The sequence below is a fragment of the Argopecten irradians genome, chromosome 11 (assembly GCF_041381155.1).
Source record: "Argopecten irradians isolate NY chromosome 11, Ai_NY, whole genome shotgun sequence".
Classification (NCBI taxonomy): domain Eukaryota; kingdom Metazoa; phylum Mollusca; class Bivalvia; order Pectinida; family Pectinidae; genus Argopecten; species Argopecten irradians.
The window spans coordinates 26,415,612-26,437,240 of NC_091144.1; the positions used below are offsets into that span (position 1 = coordinate 26,415,612).

Below are 21,629 nucleotides of genomic sequence, written 5' to 3' on the forward strand. Positions count from 1 at the left end.
ACGACTTACATCATCTCTTATTGGTTATGCAAATCACTATTAATTTTCAAAATTTTAGTTTAAAATGTTTATCAATAGGACTTGTCCATATCCATTGAGATACAATTAATGTTGTTTTTAGTTATGTCAAAAGGTTTCCATATCACCTAATTAATACCTAATAGGAATATACAAGATTCATTTTCAAAAACAAATGCCGTTTTCCTTTTCGGTATGAATTTTGTTCGGTTATTCTTGGTATGATATGTGGTATCGATGATACTTTTCTTTTTAAAACTATGATTAGAAATTAAGGTAAATAAAACAAGGGAATGCTTAATCTTTCGGAGTTACTAGTTCTGTATCCGTAGCTTTGTTCAGAGGTCTCCATAAAATGTCCTTGCTTAATAACTTTTTTATTTATTTTTTTAAATTCAATACACATTTTCTCTCTGTTGAAGATGTCAAAAATTAACAACTTTAACAATAGATCATCTATCTTTTTAGAAATGGTTAGTTGTAAAAAAAATTCTAAATTTTATTACTTTTATCAAACTGATTTCGCGTGCAAGGAACTTTTATGTATTTTGCGAGTGAGTTCATTTCGCAAAGACGATTTGCTGAAAACAATTTCAATAACAATACTGTAAACTTAGATAAATACGCGAGTCTTTAATTTCGCGATTTGTATGTGTAGATATTTCGCGATATCATTTTTTCGCGCTAAAATCCTTCGCGTAAATAGTGTAAATCTCGCGAAAAATTTCGCGTTTCCTGTATAGTTTTGATTAAGTTGGTTAGAGTATTGTCGATTTTTTTTCTGTCTAACAGAAGCCCTACAAGTTTTATTAGCTTTGGTTTCTGAGCTGATTTTGAGGGTAGGCAATAGGCATCACACTACCATCATGGGTAATTTTGATGAATCAGAAGTGGAGTTTGTTTTTCAGAAACACTTGTTCTTAGATTTTCTCTGTTATAATGCTCCCTTTTCAAATTATTTCCAATCACGATTTCAGGTGACATAAACCTATGTACATTTTTAAATCCTCAACTGGTCTTTAAGCAATTTCATATTAATTTATGAATATCAATTACCCTGGTTTTTATTTTGATTCTAACTCAAGATATAGGACATTATAGTTATTTATCATGTTCAAGTGTCACTTTGTAAAGAATATCCCCGCTAAAAAATACTCCTAAACATAAAAACCGGTTTTAAATAGTCATCGGTCAAGATTGCAATCAGTCTATTTATTTAAACAGTTCCCCGCATACTTCACTGACATAAAAACGATAACTTCAAGGTCTATGAAGGGCGTCGTTTAGCGTATCAGTACTACTTATGTTAAACTTGCCTATCCGCTCTGACATCAGATTATTCAATTTTATCAACGTCTTTTCAGGAGAACTTTACATTTTGTAAATGATCCTGTTGATCAGAGACCTCGTTTTACCTGTTCAGTCCTCGGCACAAGGACTGGAGTATTAACTCACGACATATTTTATTTTCTAATTCTAAAACCTAATTTAAAGTAACATGACATTATCATCTCAGTTTGTGTCCTCCCAAAGCGACATCATAACGCCTTTGCCAAAACTTGCAATAGTACCATGCTATATGAATAACATAAAGAGAACAATCAATAAAATAATTTTACATAGACCACAGTGTTAAAGTTTGTGTAAGTTCTATAATGTATTATTAAAAGAAAGGAATATTAGTTAGCGATTGTGTTATATATTTAAAGTTCTCATATAGCACTAGACAGAAAAACGTTTGGGTCCTTCAGCTCAAACTCCAACCAGGGTAGCCATGTTGAAATCAGGCGCATTTCGGACTGAAAAATCCTAGAATTCTAATGTTTTTACCTATCCATTATCAAAATTGACATTTTGAACCTAAATCTCAATTTGAATTTCCAAACTCATATCATAGTTATCTAAGAATAATTACCTGCCAGAAAACATTTTTACTTTTGAAAGTGATAATTAGCCAGCCAATCAGCGGCCGGGTTAAAATTCTATCCTGGTCTCAATCTTGTAGGCACAGGGACCATTTCGAACGTCTTTTTCATTTATTTGGTTGTTCCCTAATTAAAATGTCACATACCACTGGTTCGAAAAGCAACTATTTAATAGAAAAATGGTGAGTATGAATATAATGAGCGGAGAGCATTTTTTCACGTATTCTGATACGGAATAAACGAAGACGTAAAGACTGCTCAAAGATATGTTAGAGTTTCCATTTCTTTAAAGGCCCACTACCTTTCTGAAACGACTTTTTAATTTTAAAAATTGGAATTAAAAAAAAAAATTAAATCTGAAAAAAACAATTAGAATAAATAAAACGTAAATTTTTCATAACGCAGGTCGTCTTTTGTTTCCCACCGTCGTCCTAAATGTACCGCGCGGTGGTTGACTATCACTGCGCCATACGAAATGAATCGCGACAGTTATCATATATTACGCAAGAAATCTTACACAAGTTTGCTGTTGTTACCTCATATTAGGCCACCAATATGTATTTTCTTATGTTAATAATCATTTTAAGATACCTTTAAAATTTACTCCTGAAAGGTAACGGACCTTTAAGAATTCTTTCTTGTCCGTGTGTTTGAAAAATGTTCGCGGTAATCAATTTTCCCGTTGAAAACTGTGTTGCATAAGTTGGTTTAAAGTTGTATAGTGTACAACTTTCGCTCTTTTTGTCAGAGTGAAAACTGTTTAAGTGTTATACAAAATTTTCGCCATCTGTTTGAGTTTTAAACTTTCTGATTTTACCGCTTTTTAAAAAGTTGCAGCGCTGGAAGTATTTTTAATTATAAATGTCAAAAATCTTTTTAACGCGTACACGTGAAAAATAGGCTCAAAAGATGCTGAATCATTTCGAACTCTTCCTATCGTCGCGACAATCTCAAAGTAATACGAGAGTTGTGAAACCAAGAGAAAATGTGAACAATATGAGTGAAGCTGAATGTCTGCTAGGAACAAACGAAACCCAAAACGCTCTACCAGGTATAGGTATTTCAACCTATAGCTAGGCCAGTCACCGTCATACGGTGACACCACACGTTTGTACAAATACAGTCGGGACTACATTTACGATTGTCCTTTACTCTCCATTTTTTCTTGAATACTTTAAAAACTAGCCTTCAATAATTCTTGCTAGCTAGGCCATCAACGGTATAAGAGAAGTAACATCCGAGACCAACTGTGACAGTCCTGCACTGAATGATCTGATAGCAGTTGAGGATACACTTGTATATTCCGAAGAATAGTCATATCCAGAATTGTGGATTTACTACCCAAGAATAGGAATGCCAATAGGGAACAAACATGTTAGCATACCCAACTGTCTTTTTTCTCTCCATCCCTCTCTCTTTAATAATAAAACAATAATGATATTATCATTTTATATATAAAGTTATCATGCAACTCAGTATGTCTGTATTTACCCTCACTTAAATATAATAATTATGTTAAGATGTATGTATTCAATGTATAGTAAATCTGAATGGGAAGGGCGTTTATGAGTTAGATATAACGTGAATAACCCCTTTGTTATTCATGGCTAACGTTTACAAACGCTTAATGACAATTTTACGAAAAAATGCTTGTAATATTATTTCTTTCCAAAATTCTCCAGCATGTTTCCATTTTTCACTTTAATTGAGCTTGATTTTTGTCTCTCGGCGCTACATTTTCCGTTTGAAATTTACATATAAGTAATAAAGAACTGAACTGAACTGAACATATAATTATACAAATCCTTTTACCTTCGATGTGCAACCTTCTGCGTTTACTATTACATTATTCAAATCTTTACCTATTACATGTATTGACGCATATTACTCATTCTTGCAAACATCCTGTTTCTCTAGGTAATAAAAGGTAAACTTTTTACTGAAACTCGTCATTACGCAATTGCATTATATAGTTGTAACATTTAACTCACGTAGTCTCCTTTTCGCACTGGAGTTATGACCGGTTTTATATCCAAATCACATCTTATTCAGTGGTTTAGAATTGAAAAGTTTAATTAGTTTCAATAATATCAAAGTTTATCTCACTTGATTCCGATGTTTCCTAGTAACATCAGAACATTTTGAATACATAAAAGTTTTGAATACTGTAAACAAACTAATTTTCATGTACATTACATTTCGCTGATTAATTAATCCAAACAAGTAAAACAGAAGTTTTAAATGAAAATCATCGCGAAATTAAGTCGCTGCGAAAACTGTAAGTTACCACAAAAAAGTTGGTTAATAGCAGACATTTTATTTATTTCCTTTCAAATTATTTATATATATATATTTGTATCTTTTCTTCTTTTCTGACCCTCAAACATCACTCACGATATCAAAATTGTAATAAGTCAACGACCAAGGTATTCAGCATTGCTAACTCAATTCTATTTTCTTTACAATATTGTGTTGATGACTGTTGGAGAGTTTGATAGTCGACACATTTATTGGATATTTGGATTACGGTTTTGGTCGTATCATTATTTCGAACATTTAAGCATTAACGATTACAGCTTTTAAAAATATATGTCTAACGTACCCCGCTTTGTATCGATACCTGCAATGAAAGTGGATATACCAAGCGCTCTGAGATCAATAGCTACGTCTAAAAACCTACTCTCAATTTGGTAGCACGACCTAGGACGACATCTTCATTTTATCAAATGATTTGCAATCTAATCGGTCAATAAAAGTTGTATACAGGTCTTAAAATCACGATTTTCTGTGTTACGGCATGTGTTAACTTGCTGAGCAGCCAAGCATGACAGTTGACGAGGGAGGGGAAAATCAGAGCCATAATAATTATGTCAATTTCCCTGGTGTGTGGGTGAAAAGGTCTATTCGCGATTCCCATACTCGATACACACACATACATCAGATTGACATAGCGCTTGTATGTTGACTTACGATTGTCATTCAAATCCCTGCTTTTTATTTTCAATACAAACGCATTAGCCAATGTCTGGATGTAAATGTGTGTTTGTAGACAACCAGCCATAAAGCGGGTGGGTACATATAGGAAGGAGAGTACCAAGCTTACTGCATACCGGTGTAGCGGTAGCATAAACAGAGCAGTGCTAGTGACCGAGCACCATTCGTACCGGGGACCGGTATCAGTGCAAACTAAAGCACATTGAGTGGTGGAATACCGTAACAACGTACGGTGTTAGGGCTTTATCTGATACTATATTGGTAGTGGAATTAACGATTTGTGCATGGTACACTTGATATAACCAGTTGGGAGAACTTCCCAATATTTCGTAAAATATCATCATGAATTCCAAGGAATTTTGTGTCCTTTTGATATCCATTTGTGTGTGGACAAAGGCATCAGCAGGTACCACTACAGCTGACCCGCCTGTATCTATACCCAGTGTGGTCAATGGTACCACGGACACTAATATTACTTCCGGTACCACAACGGTAACTGTCGTTACTGGATCGCCTAGCCAAAGTGGAGAAACTTGTAAGTATCAAAACATACTTCTCATTTGTGCAGGAACTGGAAATAATACCTGAGCATAAAACTCAAAATCTATTTTTCAGTTACTTTTTGTTTTGTCTACTTGTGAATCGAGTTAGGTCGCCTGTATTACACCATTGCAGCTAGCGCTTTTGATGTTACTGAAGAGTTCATAAAAAATCTATGATACAATAGGCAGTGTATTACTAATCAATGTATACTTTTAACGGTCATAACATGAAGAGTAACATATTTTGTCTCTTTTTTGCATAATTCCATTTATCGCATAAATGGCCCGTCCAGCCATATCATACGGGCATGTCATGAATATCGTAAGACACATGTATAATAACACTATTATGACGTCACTTGTAGTTTTGACGTCATCATATATATAAATATGACGTCGCATACTTGTTTCAGTAGACGGAAACGTCACGTCCGAATCGGATTTCAACTGTTTTATATAGAGACAATATTTAAAGTTTTGCTTATTTTTCTATTAATAACAGTTATGTGATAAATGAAATCTTACACTTGTGATTATGTGATATGAAATTGATCAAACTCGTTAAACGGCTCATATTATATATATGACGTCGCATGAGGGTCTCAGTAAACGCCACATCCGAGCCTAATTTCTACTGTTTTATATAGAGACGAAATTTAATGTAGATATGTTATAAAAAGTATCTTAAATTTATGTTCATTTCATATGAGATTTTATGAAACTCGTCTCTAAGATTTAATTTTTGCGAGCCTTGAAACGAACACTCATGTAAGATCCTATATAAAGAACATTACAAGAAAATAAATAAAAACAAAATAACCAGTAATTTAATGGCATTGCAATACACGTATTGTTCATAGCTACAATAAAACCTGCATTAGTAGTCTGATTTATTAAAGTCTGAAGAGGCGGCTTATCCTTCTCTTTGTACGGATAACACTGATATAATCCCAAATAGTAATTATCTAGTCTGAAGGTAATACAATAGAAAACGCCTGGCTATATTGTTTTTTTGTGCTTTCCATTCATGGAATTAAATATTGGGATAGATTTATAACAGCACAATATATGTATGCAATAACCACATTGAAATATATCTTAGACTATATAGATTCTAGTTATGATTATTCCATAAACCATTCACTATCGTCTTTATTATTAATTTTCTAGGTATGTGAAATTCATAATATGATTAGATGTATTCTTAGTATGAACGTGATAGATTCCGATTGGAGTAATCAAATGTTTCATAGGCTTTGGTTCTAAGAATATTTGAATTGATAATCGATAAAATAAAAAATTACGTAAGTATGATGGCCTTTGCAATGACTACCAAATATCTTGTAGACATTATCCTTATTCCATCTGTCGAAATTTTATTTAATTTTCCGCACACATATGCTCTAAACCAATTTTGATGATCTATATTCGATTAGACGACATTAATGGACATTTATTAATTAGAATAGTATTTTCTATAATCAAGATGTATCAGTCACGAAGTATAATAACGTCATGCTCGGTTTTTTTTAGAAATGCAAACTTAGTTAATATCATAATGTTACTATTACCTTTTTGTACCAAATATAACGATATTGAATGATATCCTTTTGAAAGACAAACTATTTAGAAATGGACACGGTCATGTCTTCTCTTATAACATAAAGAATATGAGCACGCAGACTTTTCAAAACAAACTCGTTCAATTTCAATAGGTCTTCAGCTTACAACCCATATGTGACTGATAGGTATAGGAGTCTTCTATCTGAACTGAAATCTTATAGCATACCTATAATTACACTGTAGGTAATGTACTTACGATCATTACCTTACAGTAGAATATAACGTTATAAAGAAATCATTTTACATGGTCTTTAAAACACAAAAGTTCATATCACCATAATGGTATTCATAAAAGGGTGTCGTTGTATTTCATTTTTCGCCGGCGGTCACTTTCTTTATGGCTGTTTTTGTTGACATGAAAGATTGTCATTTACAGAAATCTAATTTGCATAGGAAAACCATTGTGATCTGACGTGATGTTTATTTTGACGACACTGTTAGCTAGTTTTAGCCGGACTAACATTTCAAATCATGGCTTGGGTAGGTTTTGCATTGTGGAACAGTAGGTCGCCGTCTCCAGGTACCATAAATCAGCATTTGAGTGGGCTATCAGATGGTAGGTGTGTTCTGACAACTCCAGTTACACAATAGAGCCACTCTCGTTAGAAATTCGAATTCACTTCACATTTTTATATACTCATCTTCCAGGAACCATACAGAATTTCACCAAAGTGGGTGTTTTAACTGATATATGTTACGCTTTCCAAGGACAACTAAGTCACGAGTAACAGATGTACGACTGGTTTGTCCACTGTCAGTAAAATGTGTGCTGTTAAGTGTCTCTGATTGAATGCTTCAGTGAGATAGTGCTTGAAAAAGGACAAACATTGCACTATTGCAAAGAGGCACAAGATGAACATACTGCAGTCTCCCAAAATACGTTCGCACTACGCAACCCACCGCATACACGGGAGGTCATCCGTAAATCAAACAACCAACCCAGTATTCAACCAATCCTGTATGGGTCGCCTTATTCTTCTCCATTTTTTTTTTTTTTTTTTTTTTTTTTTACAATGCCAGAATGATAATTCCAATAATTCTGTTCTTTTGCTTTGTTTTTAGTTGGCAAATATTAACTGTCATGGTCAGTTTAGAACATATCAGGATCTGATGGTTGAGGATTTATTCAATATCATAATTTTCTTCAAATCTTTCCAATGCTTTCCAATATTTTCAAATCATTTTCTTTACGTATCATGACTTTATATATGAAAATTTTTACAAGCTAAACGGTGCTTTTACATACAATGCGCTTAATGAAATAAATCACACATAATTGATTATGTTTTTCGATAACGTTTAGGGGTATTGTTTTGCTATCGTAAGCTGTTTTGCCACTTATTGGACAAGTTATGATAAAATGGTTAGCCTTCTTCAAAGTTGGCGATACAAATAACAAATGTAACTTGTTATTTCAATTCAAGTTTGGTTTTGCTTCAATGTTTGTCAAGTGTTGATAATGGGCAAAAGAAATATAAACTTATCATGGAGATCCAAGAAATTAATAATTATTTCACTATTTGGTATTGACTGATACTCGATCATTCCATCTTACATTTCTGTAAAACTGGCGTCTTCGTTTGTAACGTTACATCTGATTGGCTGATACCACGGCGTAGTTATATTTTAAAGAAATTATTCCCCAAGAAAATAATAATTAAACAAAATTATAAGGATTAGCTTACCCGTTTTATTCTGATATTCGTCTTATATTTCCTTAACATATTTAAGTCCTTCACTGATTAATATGATAGTGTCCTCATTCCCCTTTTAATCATCGAATACAATACTTCAAAGACATCACAGGTGTGAAACATGTAAGGTAAACAACACTCATGGATATCTTTATCACATAACTGGTTAAAGATTGCTTGAATAGTGGTTAAAGGTAGCTGTTCTGGTTAGAGACGAATCGAGGAAATGAGAACTCGTAGGTGCACATATACTTTACATGTACTTATCGAGCCCGTGTCCTACTATGAGACTACATAGGATGTCTACATTTGTTTTCGCAGTGCTGTCATAACTGTCTGACCTTGAGCTGTCTGTCTTTGACAAAGGTAAGGGATCGTTCCCAAGATTGTTTTGATCCTTGTTGTTTCGTCTAGTTCCTCGACTTGCACGTATCAGAAAAGACACCCTCTCATTTGCTTGTTTTTTAAGGGTGTCATCTGCATCATATGTGTTTGTTTTATAAAAATATAACTATTGTTTTGTTTTCTTTCTATAGCAGACAAGGTATTCTAAAATTCACAATAAAACCGAAGTATTATTTCTAGTATTGCATTCATGTGCAATGAAGCGAATCGTTCCATTGATAAAATCCCTTTCATCGCTAGGCGTTTTCGTTTTAACCTTGTCGTGAACTTTCAATACATCAATTAAACTATTAGTATAGCAATTGTCATTATGGGTTTTGCTTGTAAATAGTATCCTATCAAGACCACGTTAAGGGGGATCTATTTAAAACATGCATTTCAACATAATTGTTATCTTTGAAACTTTTTGTATTTAATGCTGTCAATTCAAGATTAAGTGCAAGACCAGCACTACAATTAATGAATGCTACCACGTACATCGTTTTTGTATTTGCTTTGTAAACCAAAATCCCCCGAACACTTTATTTTCAATTAACTGTGATGAAAGACCTTGTGTTCGCTTAAAAACATTATGTCTTTAACGTAGTGCTATTGTAAATGGCAATTTTATTTTTCCATTCACTATACATGTCTATCATATTTTCCCACATTCGGTTGTAGCGATTTGACAATTCATAGATAACATTTATCACAGAAGGACTAATAGGGTGTCTACAAATGTTTTCTGGCAATTGGATAATAAAGATATTCATTTCTGAATATGAACTAAAACGTAGGTTCTAAAAAAGTCGAAGCTTAAATATATCAAACCAACATACTAATGAATTAGTAATAATGGGAAGTTAGCAATTCAAAAAATAAACGATGCCAACTTTTAACCAATGACATTGTTTTGTTTTCTTAAAGTTATAAGAAGAGAGGTAGGTATCGAGTGAAAGTTGGTTTTATTGGTTTAATGTCCTATTAACAGGCATGGTCATTTATGGTCTGGGTCCAGTTTCATAAACATTCTTTAATTTTAAGGAATTCCTTAGTTTAAATTTCCCTATAGAAAAGCATTACTTAAGTTAATGCTTTCCTATGAAGAATTTAAGTTAAGGTATTCCTCAATTTAAGGAATGTTTGTGAAGTAGGGCCCTGCCATGTTTGTTGGTAAAGGAAAGCCGGAGTACCCGGAGAAAAGCCACTGACCAGCTACCAAAACCTGGTAACTGTCTCTCATGGGACAAAAAATGGCCAAGAGGTGGAGGGTTTATGTGGTAATATGTCGGAAAGTTTTCTTTTCAAAACTGATTTTATTCAACAAATCATATACGTGCGTCTGGAAATCTTAACCACTCGGCTCCTAGATGCAAACTATCCCAAAGGACACTACGACAAAGACTCATGAAACGTATTCAGTGTTTAAAAGTCCATTTGTCAAGATCATGTTTCCCAAATAGTTCACCGTCATCGCCTTTTCAAAATGTCCCATAGCTGTGCCATCAGCGTGACACCTGTACATAATCTGCAGCATCATAGCATCCACATGAACATTCAAATTTTCAAATATTGTCATGAAAACTCTTCAAAATGAAAGAACATATTAAAAGGTTTTAAAATTTACCGAAATTATCCAATATGTACAAAAATGGAGAGTGTCCAAGTTGACTTGTAAAAAATAATTATCTTTTTAAAAATTACGTAGGTTTCTTGTCATTGAAAGAATAATAACTCTACATTTCTATCATTTTTTTCTCCATACCAGGGCTTAAATTGTCCATAAACAACCCTAGCTCATGAAGGACATTCATTCGCCAGACATAAACTACCTGTCTATTGTCACCTTGTTACCTGCACTATCAGTACAGTATGGTATTTTCTTATGATAACTAACCACATATAACTAGACATAATGACGTCCCTCTCTGTAACTGGACACCTTATTCCCTCCTTGAATTCAGTAGGTTCTTTCATCACCTGTACACCGACTGTGACTTGACACCACCGAGCACACCTATATTCAATTAGTTGCTTGCTTCCATATTGACCTTTTCTTTTTATAAGCAAATTCGTGAGAAAAACGAGAAGGACGCAATAGCATAGTCATAGTGAAAGATATGTTTTTGTTGTGCTCTACAATGTATACTTTAGCTGGTGCGTTCCATTCAAAATATTTTAACTGCATAATGTATTCGTGTATATTACTAATTATATTAATATTTCAGTTATTATTGAAATATTAATACACAAAATCAGTTTGTTCTATACCATGAATTCGTTATATTTCACGTTGGGTGTGTCTTCGTGGTTTTCGTGTTCAAACCGTTTAAAGGGACATAATTAGGTTATAGGTACGTTAATTAAAAGATAAAAGCAAACATATTTAAATAAAAAATAATTAAAAAGCAAAAACAAAACATAATCATCTTTTTTGACAACAATAGAAACCAGACGTGTTATTATTGTTGCTTTATCCAAGGCCATACATAATAGTTACAACATGCTAACATATAAACACTGTGTATACGTCTTCCCACCAATTTCAATCTCAACGAAATTGTTAAAGTTTGTCTCCCACGTAAATTGACCACAACGAACATTTTTACGACATGATTTCACAGTATTCAATCCTTTTTGTCATGAAACAGACCGATGTTTTGTTCGGTCGTATTATGTGATTCGGTGAGTTTCGACGTTCCATGTTTTCTGATTATCATTATATCTAAATCTTTTTTTGACTTCAATGTAAATAAGTGTCTTTTGAAAATTGTCTGAGTATAGTGACATATTTGTGTTTTTTATTTAATTGTACACAAAGCGTTTAGAAATGGAAAAAAATCCCTGTTATTGGGTGGGAAGAATTAAGATGTCTTGATGTTGTATATAGAAGTTTTTATCAACCTTTTTATAACCAATATATGGATAAGCTTATCTAAGAAAGTAACAAAGACAATTATGTCCAAAAAAATATGTCCTTAAATATGGCATTAAACATATACAATTACAACTGTACCTAAGACTGTCGTTTTTCCTGGACAAAGTCAACATGAACACATAAAAATTGATACGACATGAAAGACATCAAACTAACCATTTAGCTACACTGTAACAGCTTCTACGTGAAGGAATGCTGTTATTTATATACAGTATCTGATTGGCTAATCATTCATAACAAATCTCAAGTTTTAATATTTTCAGAATTAAATAATAAATAGCGTGTATACTTTGTGTTGCATTCAAATCAGTTTGTCATAAATCATAAGTTGTTGACATGATTTCCACATGCATCATGTTGCTTATTCAGCTGTTTCAAATTATGCATAAATGTGCTGATAAATTTACAAATAATTGAGGCGTGATGACATTAAACTTGAAACCTTACGGACACACAATGAGATGGATAGGAGAGTGGGCGAACCATTTAATGACTGTTTTCTTATAAGTGATATATTAACAGTGACACCATTTTGTGAACAAAAAGATGAAATTTGAACAAGGACGAAAATACAAACTCTGAAAAGAAGATGAATTAGTAGCATGATGATGCGTTATAGTCTCAAAATGAAAAATATTTACACATGATATGAACGATTAATCTACACAAAGTAAAGCCATTAGGCAACGGCAAGTGATACTTATATTACAATTAATAATCTAAACATAACTGCTCCGCTCAAATACCTCAGAGAACCCGCCAGATATGGGATTATTTAACAGGAAATGTGATGGGCAAATATGAGAAAAAAATACAACGATACAACAATAGAATTCTTTCAAAAGAAAAATCTTATTGGGATAAGATAATTAATTGAAACATAATTGAAATACAAAGTAGTAAATGCTGATACGGAACAAAGCCGAAGCTCTATTGAAAATTTATATTTGGACGAAGATGCATGAAACATCAAACGATTAGAACGAGGTACTCTGGAACAGTAGCCATCCTCTAGGTTTATCGACAACAACCACTCAACAAGTTAAGATCAAACTAAGGTCAGAGAACTATGATAATACGAATGTACCAATGTGGTATTTCTAAAGTTTAAATAAATCCTGTCCTAGCGAATATACTTGTAAAATTACCGCCTTCTTAAGGATGTACCCCTCTGGGAAGTCAAAATATTGGATTTTATGGGGATTTTGCCGTTTTGACCATATACACAAGAGATTAAAGCCATAATTTCCTAACGGGGTATTTGATATGTATGGATGTTTGTAGAATTTGCTTCCCAATGGTCGTCTTTAAAAATATGACAGTTTTGATTAATAAGACTCATATTTTTTCTCAGAATAACAACATATGCTACCCCTACCCCTTAATTTTGATCTACAAAATGCACAATTTTCAGCCAATTTTGCCAAATTTAACCCTTTATAGAAAAAGTTCTTGTATTAAACTTTTGTTAGTATTTTGTATATTAATAGGGAAAGGGTTGTTCTTTCTAAATCAGTCAGAAAATTGGGGTCCGTGTGCTTACTTTTTGTCCGATTTGAATATTTGTTATTTTTCAATATTTTAAAGTAAAAAATTAAAAAAGTGCTCAAATAACCATTATGGGGAAAAAAGAAAGTGACAAAAGTGTATCATTGATTCATTTCACACATTAATGCTCAATATTTTAATTAATACTAACCTTGTTAAGATTTACAGCAAAAAAATAGCTCGATACAGCAAAAAATACTGGCGCAGTGATGATTTAAGTAAAAACAATTTCAGTAAAAATTGGTAAAACTGTGGCTCTAATCAAAGCGAAAAAAGACACAATTTCGAAATTACCGCCAAATAAGTCATTTCTTAAAATCCCCGTATAAAAAACATACTAAAAATAGAAATGTAATTTTTGACAAAATTTGCAACTGTCAACTTGCTACAGATATTGATAAATTGTATTTGAAAATCGCATAACTTCTTTGATCTTTGTCGAAACGAGACTTCAACGGGACTGAAACCACAGAAGAATACATCCTTAATAAGAGGGGGTTTTAAATGGCCAATTTTAACACATTATGACATATGAAGAGGAAAGCCAATTATTTTTGTTCATTTGGATGGTCTTTATTGACAGGTTTTATCATTATCATTGTCTTTTAAAATGAATAGTCGGGCAAAGAAAACCAGTCTAAATGCGTTCATTGGCCTTCCAAAAGTTCTCACATATTAATACGACGGTCAAGTTCTGCTTAGTTTCCCAGTTCTGACCATTAAAGTAAAGAAAAGTTGAAAGCGTTGAAAGCGAGGCTGCGTGGAATGTAACCACGGACACAGTGAGCCGGGAGGACGTTTTAGAATTAGCATACTTTAAATTAATTTCTTCGTACGCAGACAGATTTTGACGAGAGATTTTATTTTTCCATTTCATAAGAAATTATACTGGATACATTCACACCATTTTTACCGACTTTAGCCATCCTTGCCCGACTGTTCACTTTAAACGTGTTATTAGTCTATTACCAACAATATTTAACTAAGATGGATAGACACATAGATAATCTTTAATCCCCGCCATATTCGTGGAATGACTTTTGATAATATGTATCAACAGTGATGGGATACAAAAAAGGCACCGATGATGGGAATATGATGTATACCTTGTATATGGACATTCTGTTACCATGATATGATACAATGGACCAGAATCCTTCCATACAAATATGCAACATACCGATATTTCACGTACATGAATCAATCGTTCAACTCATGTTATCACAGGAAGACTTTATGCAAGAGTTTTATGAACTGTTTCTTGTATAGAGTTGACCTATGGTAATATGTCTAAGATTTGTTAAGTTTGTGTTTTAGACATTCTTCATCAATATTGATCGAAGTTTATTGTACCTTCAAACCTGACCGCGATATTAGGTGTTTCCCTATTCTTCCTTGCTTACCTAAATTAATTGAGTAAATGTCAATATTGGCATATATATGGCCAGTAAACTAAATACATGAGCAAACTTTAAAGAATGGCGTATATTCAAGGACAGTGAAGTGTGTGTAAACCTATTGTTCGCCGAGTTATATTAATATTTGCCATGAGGTGGTTAAACGAATAAGCTTACAGAGAAAATTGATTTAATGCGGTCAGAAGTTCAAATTGTAACCCAGATTATCAGAAAACAGTAGATTTTTTTTTAAAGTGTTGAATATGAAAATGTTTGGACTCTGATACGAAATTACCGTAGCCCTATAGTAGTCACTGTGTGTGTATGTCTGTCTGTCCGTGTACGATATGTTTTCAGACATTTCCTCAAAAACAGACATACGGATTCGAAAGTGCATATGATAATACCTATTGGCATGTAAATGTGCTGTAAGGTTTAGAAGTCCAAAATTGACATACGATTTTAAAGGGGTTGTTCAGAGCAATTAATATCAAGAAAATGGTTTTAAGGGGTTTTTTCATGAATTCACCGCTGCATTAGCTAACTTCAATGAGGAGAACGGCATTTTTTCTGATGTATGTCACTTACTTGGTTTGTGATAAACCACATGTCTTGTTATGTCTGTTGATACACTTTGCCACATTGTATTCATTCGAATTGTCTTCTTCAATAGTTTCTCTTAAGATATGAAAATGTGTCAATAATTAGCCTGTCATCCTTATAACATGATGATAAGAGGCGACTAAATTTAGGATTATCTTTTCTCGCTATGATCAGAAACATATAGGATTGGATGTCAAATCATTAAGACCGTCATGACACTTCAATGTGGCTTAGGGAAGGTAACCAAACGAGAATTATTTATTTATCTATATATCTGTTTATTTCTTTGTTTATCAGTAATGGCGGGAGGAGATGCGTTTTTCATCGTGACATATTTGTTTTCAACATGTGACGATCAGCTTTATGTTAGCTATTAGAATTTTTGCCATGACAATTCCGCCTGTGCTAACAGCGTTAGTGTCAATATGATATAACATTATAATGGTGCTATTCACTTTTACTTTCATTAAATACGACATGCACTGCCTATTATGTAGATACATTTAAACGTGTTTACATAGAGTGAATAGAAATATCTTCATCTCATTTTGTTGCTACCTTGATATAATCTAGATTTCCTAGTGAGTGTCGCCGATTACTCAGCATTCACTTCCTTTCATGAATAATAGAAGAAAGAAAGAAAGAAAGAAAGAAAGAAAGAAAGAAAGAAAGAAAGAAAGAAAGAAAGAAAGAAAGAAAGAAAGAAAGAAAGAAAGAAAGAAAGAAAGAAAGAAAGAAAGAAAGAGAAAGAAAGAAAGAAAGAAAGAAAGAAAGAAACAAACAAACAAATGCCTGAATTGGTCTAGTTTCATGTCATTTCTTTACTACGTCAGAAATATTGGAAACACATGTATCTTTTTAGTGTTAAATAAATTGAGGTACATACAAACAATAGAAAAAAGAAAGAAAGAAACAAACAAACACAAAAAAAACTTTAAAAAATCCTTTCTAAACATTTAATTCTTATTAGAGATATTTAGAGTGATTATCTATCCATCCGCAGAATACATTAGAAATCTAAATAAATTTGTAAATGTAAATATTCATTCACTTAAAATTGATTTCACTTCAGAAAAAAATGCATAATATCAGATTGGATATGTCATTCAATTGTCCTGTGTATTTAAGTAAATGCCTTATATGTATTTAAAACTACGAAAATCTCGGATATGAAAATAAAACATTAACAGATAATGGTGTTATCCGAGACTTAGATAGTAATTGATTGCAATTACACCTACTTTTTGAAAAGGCTTATTGAAGTTTCAAAAGAACAAAAAGCCAACGAGGATCCGGATCGGCGTTCGTTATAATACGCATAGATTCAGGATGTGTGAAAGGACACGTAGAAAAAGTTGTACTTGTGAGCTATATCAATATTTGGTAACTGGGTGGGTTATCGTCGATTCTTAATCCTCTTAACTGAGAAGTAAATATGCATTTCCTTTACAATTAATGTTCTTTCAATTCTCAGCGAATTCGAATATTGCATTTTATAGGTTTTGTTAATCTGAACAAAACGAAGTAGAACTGGTTTATAATACATAACCGTCATTGGCGTGGAGAAGGGTCTCGTCTTTGTATATGACCCTGATAAATAGCGTCTGATGTAGAGTGCGCCATAAACTGAATGAATGTCCCATCAATTACTGTATAGTTTGATAATACTTGTGCTGGATTCAATCTCACATAATTCAATAGATTGTTGATGAATATGCGTTCCTCGAATTTATAAGCCCCATGATCATTAAACCGTCTTAGACTTAGGTTTTTTGCTTGGGCAATCAAATATGTCGTAACTTTTTGTAAAGCCATTTGTGATTGGCCAAGTCTAAACTTTGATTAAGACAGTTTTATATTTAAGATTAAAACATAGTTGTGATACTGTAGATGTGTGTAAAATGGTGTAAAAGGAGGACAAGCCCCGGGTTAAAACCTAGTTGTTATGTCATCCATTGTTTTTTCTGTACTCTAACTACCAGATAAGGGGACCATTACCTGAAACTGTCCGTTTACTATGTTATATGTTACACTTGAAACATAGTTGTGATGTCATCTATTGTTGTTTATGTGCTTTAACTCCCGGATTATCGGACCATTATCTGTAACTGTCCTATATGTTACCATTTAATGTCTTATATGTGCCTATAATATAAGACAGTCACTTTTAAGACAGTAAAAGGTAACTTATGGGAGAGTTACACAATACGGATGAGTATATGCATATATGTCTCCGGGCATAATCCCATAATTATGTTAACACACAACACACAACCTGCCAGTTTATTCCATATTTTTTTAATCCAAATTACGAAAAAAATTCAACACAATGAATATGAAGAGAATTTAACCCTCTATTGATGCAGAATCAAACACGTCCACTGAATTTCTGTATATATCCCAGATAGAGTTTTTCCTCCTTATTATGAATTCACCATTTAACACTTATCTACAGGATTAACTCCGATTTCCGCTTTCTGAAAACCTTGTTGTTTTTGTACACCACTCTTGATTTTAAATTTCCAAATCATCTACACTGTAGTTTTACACTTATTTTGATATTGTTTCAACAATACAGTTTATTTAAGAATTTCACCTAAATCCCATTGGCTTGTTGATTGAAATTGCACACGGTACAAATAAATCTCCAAGATTGCCCCTAGAGAGGTCGAAATTTTAAATCCTCTTAATTCAATGTAACTGTTCTGGGGGCACCAACTGTTTTGAAGTAGTCTGAAAATCACTGTCATATGCCATCATTTTAGCAAGACGCTTTCAAACAAACACTCCTAAATTGCAAGTCTAGTTTCATATGTCATTTCTTTACCACATCAGACATTGGAAATAAATGTCCTTGTAGTAATAAAAGTCACAAAGTCACCTTAGTATTTCGCTTAAATTAAGAAAGTAATATCCCTCCATCACTGTCGGTGGACATGGTGAAAGTGAATTTACAGTTATTTGTCCAACCCAAAAGCATGCTTCATGCATTCCGTTCATGAACGCTATTCATCACTTATAACACAGGCAAAGGTAATTCTATGTTGCCATTGTCTATACTGGATTTGTCATGGTTGAATGCACATTGGAAGAGTTACCTGACCTCATAGACAAAGGGAAAAAACTGTCTTATATTAGAAATAAAAGTGTACTTTATTAACACAAAGACTTGCTATGGTTTAAGTTAGAGATAAGCCTCAAACTGTACAATATGTTGGAGAGTGAACAGATCTCGGCGCTGACGGGCCTCGATACAGTTCTCTCTCCAACATATTGTGCAGTTTGAGGCTTATCTCCATAACTTAAAAGATAGTAAATGGTAACTTATATAGGAGAGTTACATAATACGGGTGAGTAGATCTCCATACTTAATCCCACAGGTATGTTAATTCACAACACCCAACCGGGTATATTCCGTTATGTTTTATTCCAAAACACGAAAAAGAGAATTTAATCCTCTATTGACGCAGACTTAAAAACATAAACGGAATTTCTGTATGTATCCCAGGGTTTTCTCTCCTTTTTATGAATTCGCCATTTAACAGTATTAAGTCCAAGTTTTGCTTTCTGAATATTACCTGTTTTTGTACACCACAGTTAGAGACAAGCCTCACACTGTACAATACAATATGTACGTGGGAGAAAGAACAAATCTCGTTCATCACGGACCTCGATTTAGTTCTCTCTCCAGCATATTGTACAATTTGAGGCTTATCTCCATACCTCATCCAGACACAAAAGCGCGAACATGTATCATTAAAAATATTGATACCCGGATAGATATGTTTGTAGTGTGGCATGCTTGCGAAGCAGCTAAGCTATTATATGAGTTTGGAGATGGACTTTTATGTAATTTATCACTGTTAATAATCCTTCATAAATGCATCCTGTTTATGTACCAGACACTTGTTGTTCATATCATCATCTCATTACTTTCTCAGTTGTTAAGATAAAACTTTTGACTGGAGTTAATTCAAGCGTGAAATCGTATTTATTTTAATTTGTTAACATATATTCGTGATATTATCGTACATTTTTAGTTATAAAAGATTTGCGTAGGAATTGGTATACATGTTTCGTGACTTTCGGTTTCTTTTTAATCTGATAATTTAAGTACCACATTTATACGAACAGTTAAATAGATATATAAATCTGGTAATTGAAATACATCTAAACCACAACTTTAATGGTACAATTATGGTTATTTTGAATAAAAAGCTATCATCATAACTTTTATCGGAAAAAAAGTCGATATTTAGTTGAATGAATCAATACTTGATCAAATGATACCTGCATGATGCTTACATGAACGCTATACCCTTGTCCTTACTAAGCGAATAGAATGATGCCAGCATTAACGCTATACCCTTGCTTGTCATATCAAATAACAACTACGTGAACGCCATTTGTTCTTACTAAGCAAATGAAATAATGCTTGCATTAAACGCTATGTCGTTAAATGATGTCATCGTTAACACTATGCCATTGCACAAAAAATCAAATGATGCCATCCTAAACGCTTTGCCATTGCTAAACAAACCAAACAATCTGATTAAACCCTTGTTTGTGAAATCAAAAAATGACTGCATGAACGTCATTTGTCCTTGTTAAATAAACCAAATGATGCCTGCATGAACGCTTTGTCATTGCTTAACTGCAAACGAAGCCAGCATGTACACTATGTCCATTTTAAACAAATGATATCCACGATGTTATTGCAAACGCTATATCTTTGTTAAATTGTTAAACAAATCGAATATTTTTTGACAATTCTAATGATGCCAGCATGAACACTTAAGCTTGCCTAAAAAGTCATTCTGGTCTATCTAGTTGATTTCCTTCATTTTCACCCCGTCAGTACTGACAGAAGGGAAGTAAAATTGATAAATCAATGCAAACATAAATGATGTTACCATGAACACAATAATGTCAGCGCATGGTTACAAATGACAGGGAACGCGATATGATATTGCTAGTCTGCAATTGAAGTCTGTATCTATGAACGACATGTCATCACAGGGCGGTATATATTAGGGCTTCTAGGATATATACAGTATAACAACACTAAGTTGTTCCAAGTCTAAGTAGCTATTGATGTGGCTTTTTGAAGAATTTATATAAGCTACCATAAGGTCTCAACACACAGTAAAACTACACCTCCATAATACATTTAGTATGTGTGGACAAATTATATTGGAATTCATTTATTTGAACAGGTGTATGGTCATACAATCTAGCGTTTTAGAATGACACTTTACATTTTATATTGGCGATTTGGCGTTTTGAAGAACCTATGAGAGTTATTACAAAGTCTGGAAGGTTTTGTAATAGATAATACGCTGGGTGTTATACGCAAGTAATGTGAAGACAATGTGGGTGTTCTCGTCTGCTCGACACCGCCCTTATGATTACGTCACTCATAGAAATATATCGTCATTAACAAATGATTATACCTGGTGTTATAAGAAAATCTTTTGAAGCTCCTTCAGTGATCTGAAAGTTAAGTAGGATGCGGTCAGTCATGTAGGTGATATCACACAGATTTACATATATATTTGTGGGGAATGTTCGTCATTAACAAGGATAGGGTTTTTTCTATCGCTGTATACATCGCCACTGTTTACGATATTTATTAAGTCATGCGCCACGAGACAAAATTTAACGCGTAGGTATATATTAGCCTTTCGATGTCAACCAAAAGCACACATTACGTGTGGGCGACATCGTACGTCTAATAATACGCTTCAGAGATTTCCAACAACAATTTTTTTTTTCAAATTATAATTCTGACCCAGTTGGTGGACTGGTCCCTATGCATACTGATGTGTCAAAATACCTTTTATCAACCCTTTGTACCTAAACTTTCAAATGAATTCCATATGGCTAATATATGTACATAATTTCAATCATCAATACAGTTAGAGTACTTAGTCATCTGTAACAACCTCCGGGAACAATTAGGT

General features: G+C 33.3%; 1 protein-coding gene across 2 annotated transcripts in view; it reads left to right on the forward strand.

Annotated features, from left to right (window-relative positions):
- Window positions 1–4,824: 4,824 nt before the first annotated feature.
- The window catches only part of LOC138335132 (uncharacterized), a 114,213-nt gene continuing 97,408 nt past the window's right edge, over window positions 4,825–21,629 (forward strand). The window contains exon 1 of one of the 2 annotated variants that reach the window (XM_069284071.1): window positions 4,825–5,472. In XM_069284071.1, the coding sequence (XP_069140172.1) occupies window positions 5,280–5,472 (193 nt within the window). In that variant the 5' untranslated portion in view covers window positions 4,825–5,279. The remainder of the gene's footprint in view (window positions 5,473–21,629) is intronic. The other variant, XM_069284070.1, reaches the window with a different exon arrangement.